The sequence below is a fragment of the Cupressus sempervirens genome, chromosome 2, assembly GCF_028749045.1.
Source record: "Cupressus sempervirens isolate cs-2001-9-10 chromosome 2, ASM2874904v1, whole genome shotgun sequence".
NCBI lineage: Eukaryota > Viridiplantae > Streptophyta > Pinopsida > Cupressales > Cupressaceae > Cupressus > Cupressus sempervirens.
This window is the reverse complement of record NC_143119.1, coordinates 319074290-319080289: the sequence shown is the minus strand read 5'-3', so window position 1 is coordinate 319080289 and position 6000 is coordinate 319074290. Positions and strand designations below refer to the sequence as shown.

Here is a 6000-nt window from a genome sequence, read left to right as displayed (position 1 = left end):
AGGGAAGGTACGTTTAGAAGACTAAAACACACTGGTATTTCAATTCAGCAGCAGAGTTGCCAAGATTCTATTCCTAAAGAAATTCATCACCGCGACTACTTCTTCAAAATTGACCCTGCTTGCCCTATGAGCAGTGACAATTGTGCCAATAGTTGGAGAGGTTGTAATTTGAACACAAAGTGAGTACTTCTTCAAAATTGACTCTGTTTGCATTGTGAGCAATGACAACTGTACCAACAACTGGAGAGGTTGTAATTAAATCATAGATTGCAATCTTCCTCTGCATTTGAGAGGGCAGCTTCCTCTATGGTGGGGTTTATTTGTTGTTTTTGTGTACTTTTCACCTGAAAGGAAGAAAGATAAAGCTAAAGAAAGCATATTTTAAAAACACTAAATGTAGACATATGAATACCAAATAGGACTTCATGAGTGATAGCAATTGCAAAAGGGGAGGTGGGGGGGAGCTTCATAATGATGTTTGGTCTCACATGCAATGAGAATGAAAGAAGGGTGACAAATCACAACGTACAATGAGATAAAACTAAATGAACACATTCAGACTGAGACACTAGAACTTGTTTGTGTTTCATTACATTAATCATACATATTATTAGTGGGTTACAACTTACACAAATACGTAGAGAGATTACTAATTTGACATACGAGAGATTAGTAAGAATAACAAGATGAATACTTTTAGAACACACAATCGAAAATGTATTTTCCTGATTTTCTTGAAATATTATGATTTTAAAAATCCTTCTGTCCATAATATAAAGCCACAAATTTCTGTAAGAATTTCTGCAACTTTTTCCCCCTCTGCCAAAAAGTCTTCCCCTTCGCATGTATCTTTTGTATTTAAAGATCTCGTCATAGCTAATTTTTCAAGTTAGTAACCAAGATGGCGCATGAAATTTATTCATGCTTTTACAACCAAATCTAATTTTTACAAAATAAACGTCAAAATCCTAACTTTATAGGAAGGAAAATCAAATATTATCTAAAACCCAAAATTGATCAAAGTTGCAATATTTGCAAAAAAAATTACTTATATATTAAAATTGCAACTTTTTCCAACACATCCATCCAGCAGCATCATTGGTACTGTTGTCATCCCTGCAGGCATTGGGCCTCTGCAATAAATGACTGCCTGATTGTAGCTTGCAGAATCTAATTCAATGTCAAAACCTATATAGAAATTTTCACCATAACCATATCCACCTTGCAGCTGAATCTTTATTTTACATCTGCTAATTGCATTTTCTTGAAAGTAGTTGAAAAGTGGTTACAAGTTCTTGAAATCAAGAATTCAAAACGTTAAATTTAGAAATTTCAACTTTCAAAGGCGAAAGTTAAGTTTTTGGATTATCATGCGTGGAAGTTAAAATTTTTAGCTTTTAGGCATGGAAGTTAGGGTTTAGGAAGAAAAGACACATAAGTTAAGGTTTGGGCCTCTCAAAATGCAAAATTTGAGTTTGGAGCCAAAAGGTGTGGAAGGTTGGCTTGGGAGAGATTTTGCGTGAAAGTTTTTGAAGCTCCAAAACTGCAAAAGTTAAGGTTTAAGGTTGTAAAAGTGTGGAAGTTAAGGTTTATGTTTGAGAAGCGTGAAACTTGAGGTTTTAGGTTGAAAAAGTGAGTTAAGATATTTTTTTTAAACCTTTGTTCACAGAGGGAAATTTACTTGGAATTTAAAATATTTGGGCCTTCCAAAATTCAAGGTAAGCATCTGGCAACAAATTTAGTTGTGTTTTAGCTCAGGTATTGCAGTGTTTTGAATTTTGTTATAAGTCTTTTGAAAGAGTGAAGACAAGTTGTCAAAGTTTGCTGATAGAAGCTTTATAACAGTGAAAAGCAATCAGTTTATATTTGCAAATGTATATTGGTTATATATCTAGTTTGCAGAGAGATTCTTGCAGATATTCGAAGTCTGTTTATATTCAGATTATATTTGCTTGTTTACGTGTTCCAAATAAGAGAAATTTTAGAGTTGCAAATTAGCTGTAATTTGTTATTATGGCATTCTTAAAACTGGCGGTGGTCTAGTTGTTAAGTGGATGTTGAAAGGGTGCTTTCTAAGGGATTTGGGGAATCTTTGTGGTTGGTGTTCTAAAACTTTGTATCTACGTAATTTTTGTATCTACGTATCCACGTAATTCTTGTGCATTGCCTCTTTATTGTGTGGCTCTCTCTCTCTCTCTCTCTCTCTCTCTCTCTCTCTCTCTCGTTTCATTTTTAATTCCTTTTTAGATTTCAGTTTTTCGGTTTCATAAAGTTCATCAAAAGTTCAAATTTTTTGAGGATTACAAGTTTTTATCTTCTATTGATTCACCCCCAGTAGAAGATTGTGTTCTATGCCAACTTCATTGTTTCTCTTTACTTAGATTTCATCTAGAGTTTCATTCTGATGTGTATTATATTCGAGTGACATCTTCTGGCTAGACTTGTACAGTTGCATCTTATGGAGGCTTCTTTTCCTTGTTATTTATTTTGCAACATTCAGTTTCATTTGTTATCTGGCAGTTTTTGAGAAAGTGTCTTGATTATGTGATTGCATTATATGGCTCAGTCTGTGATTTTCACTTATGCAAACTTCTTTTTAATCTATGTTCGCCTAGGGTACTGCCCAGCTGCCCAGGTTCTCTAGACTTGTACAGTTGCATCTTATGGAGGCTTTTCTTTTCCTTGTTATTTATTTTGCAACATTTAGTTTCATTTGTTATCTGGCAGTTGTTGAGAAAGTTTCTTGATTATGTGATTGCATTATATGGCTCAGTCTGTGATTTTCACTTATGCAAACTTTTTTTTAATCTATGTTCACCTAGGGTACTGCCCAGCTGCTCAGGTTCTCTGTGGTTCTGCCGTGCTTAACCCACAGAGACCCTAGGAGCTTGGGCATTACCATGGGCGAACCCAAGGACATACCAGCAGCCCAGACACAAACCAAGACCAAAATATGCTCACATTCGAGTCTGATCTGTACTAGGAGAGTTATTCTATTCTATGTCATTAACGAAACTTTTATCATAAGTACAATCAATATTATGCAATTTTATTTTTGTTGTTGTAGAAAATATGAATGTATTGAACTTCCAATATTTATTACAGCAATTGCAAAATGTCAAATTAATAAATTGACAGAAGCTTTTGGCTAAATAAATCATCTGCATAGTTAACATAATATGGGAAATATTACATCTTTCAGAACATATACTATTAGGAGCCATATTAAATTTCTTTAACTTAAATGTTTGATTTGTAAACTCATTTAGGCTTAGAATTGTGTTTTGAACATATGAACATCACATCATCACAAACAATGCATGGTAGATTGAACAGAAAGCAATAGACATCATTAATTAAAGTCAATGATAGGCAGAGCTATTTATGGCTACAGATGATTGATTTTGTCAGTTTAGATTTGTTCATATATCTGGTTTTTGTAGAGCATATTTATAATTTCTGAATATGCCACATCTTTACCCAAGGAAAGTTTTATTTTCATACCACTTTACTGGGTTCCAGTTCTTGGACCTGGACCTGGACCCAGTGCCAGTCCCAGACTGGCAACTAAGTTCTTTTCCTTAAGACAGTTGTTACAGTTGGTTGAGGGTGTATTGTATCAAGAGAGCTATGAGGTATAGAGTCATAGACAGATCAGGGACAGACCTTGAATTTAGTAACAAGTTATTGTCTTGTGTGCAGAAAGGCAGTTCACCCTACTCCAAGGAGATGGTTGCAGCACCTTTTTCTGTTGGGATAGAGCAAGAACTCCTGGATGCTGATATCATATTGCCTTCCATTCTACCATTTAAAGAGCTACAAATGTCAGAGAAGTATCCGAAGGGACATTCAAGGGGAAGACATTGGAAGCATTTAAAGCAAATACTTCAGGCCGAAAGCTATCATCTATATCCTGCAGATGAGCCAAATTGTAAGCATTATATTTTGGTATTTTGCTTATATAGATGGGAAGCATATCTACAGTTCAGTGACTTTTTTGTATATTTTATTGAAATACCTTGGTATATTTGTTGATTTTGGTTTACATTGTCTCCATATGCTACTTTCCAGTTTAGTGCTTGTCAAAGATGTTATTTTGCTTGTAATATAAGTTTGGTGTTTACAGGAGAGAAGATGTTTTGGAGTCTTGTGAAACCAATGATCTTTACTTTTTCTTTTGTATCAATGTTGTTTCTTTTTTTAATTGGAGACCAAGACAGTGGACTATTTATTTCTATTTATATTTAACTAGCTACAACTTTTTGTTAATCATTTTGATGGTTGAGTTATGCCAGGATGATATATTCTATATTGGTGCTGGTCTGCTGGTGGTCAATGTTTTTGTTTTCTCTTCAGTTTTAACCTACATCAATTTTAGTTCCATGGCTGTTTTGATGATATATCTAGTAATTTTAATTTCATAAGCTATTTTATTTATTTGACCCATGGCTTAACGAAAGTTTCAATAGTTGTTTTGCTTTTGGTGGCTGGTTCTAATGTGCTTGGAATGAAAACCAAAACATGGCGACTGAAGTTGATCTGTTTATGTTCTGCCAGGGGCTGTTCTTTCATGTTTAGGCAACCACTTTTTCTTCGATAAGGAGGAGATATTTTCCTTTTATGTGTAGGCAACTAATTTTTCTTTTCTGAATCTTAGATTAATTGCCCTTTGATTTTTAACATTTTTATTGGGATATTTTCTTCCCTTGAGGTTTTTGTAATATGCCATGGAATTTGAATCTAGTGGAACAATTTAGTGTTTAAGTTGTAGCTTCAGTCAGATTGATTCGATCTGATATTCGTATTGGTAATCATCATTTCCTATATATACTTATCCATCTTAATAATAGATATTATTGTATATAATACAGATATATATTATTGTGTGTGTATATATATATATATATATATATATTGTTGTTATACATATTATATAATATAATATTATTTATATGGTTAATATATTAATATGTTATGTAGTGATGATTAACCATAGAGACATGTCTCTTCATGAGGCATGTCTCCTCTCTTATTTATAAGCCTACATTTGCATTTGGAACACAATCAATAAAAAAAGGCAATTATTAGTACATTTGCAGTGATCCTAGAAATTAACATTTAGTAGAGCGTCATGTTATGCATAATCAACTTGGTTGCATGATCTCAAATTTCTTTCTAGTCAATTATTTTTGAAGAACAGGGCAATAAGCAAGATAGCATATGGGACAGGTGCAATATTAAGGAAACACTTTCCATTCTCCCAAGTCCCAGAGTCTTTCTCTATATGGACAAGCTGTTTGTTTGTGGCTTAAATGCTTTTTATGCTGAATATTTTCAAAGATTCCATACCATGAAATGCAGTCTTTGGTATGGTTGCAATAAATCTGGACAACTTCATTTCCTAACTTCATATTATCCTTTTGTGTTTGCAGATTTAAATGTCGAATCTCCACCTTCCATGTACCCTGCAAAGAAGTACTGTGATATTACAGGGTTTGTGGTTCGTATCTTATCCATTTGCTCTTACTCCTAATGTTTGGAAAAAAGAAGTAAGCTAGCTCTCTCTTTGATACATATAAACATCATCGTCATCATTTAGTTTTAGTTGCTTTCGCTAGGCATTGTTATTATGCTGAGAGGCATAACTGCAGTGCAAGGAGTGAGATGTAACTGCGTTAACAAAAATAATAAAAACCAAAACTAAGATCATACAACTATTTTTTCACAAATATACTAACTGTAAAATAACTCTTCTTTTAATGTAATTATGAACAGTGCGTAAAAGTAAAATATAATATAAATAATAATTAATTGTCATAATTCGTGATATGAGTATCTTAAGATACATATTAATAATGATGTAAAAATAAAAATTATTTATGAATTATAAATTTTTATATTTATGAAATATTTTTCGTAAGAGTAGTAAAACCAAATTTTCATATAAAAAATAATAGAAAACAATAAAAATAGGTGTTCCTATAATGTCATCTTTTGGGT

At 33.0% G+C, this 6000-nt stretch overlaps 1 protein-coding gene across 4 annotated transcripts in view; it reads left to right on the top strand.

The window, feature by feature from the left end:
* The window catches only part of LOC149572386 (chromatin-remodeling complex subunit), a 115183-nt gene that overhangs the window by 85993 nt on the left and 23190 nt on the right, over window positions 1–6000 (top strand). For all 4 annotated transcript variants that reach the window (XM_089813570.1, XM_089813568.1, XM_089813571.1 and 1 more), the window contains 2 exons: window positions 3703–3931; window positions 5433–5500. In XM_089813570.1, coding sequence (XP_089669696.1) covers window positions 3730–3931; window positions 5433–5500 — 270 coding nt within the window. In that variant the 5' untranslated portion in view covers window positions 3703–3729. The remainder of the gene's footprint in view (window positions 1–3702; window positions 3932–5432; window positions 5501–6000) is intronic.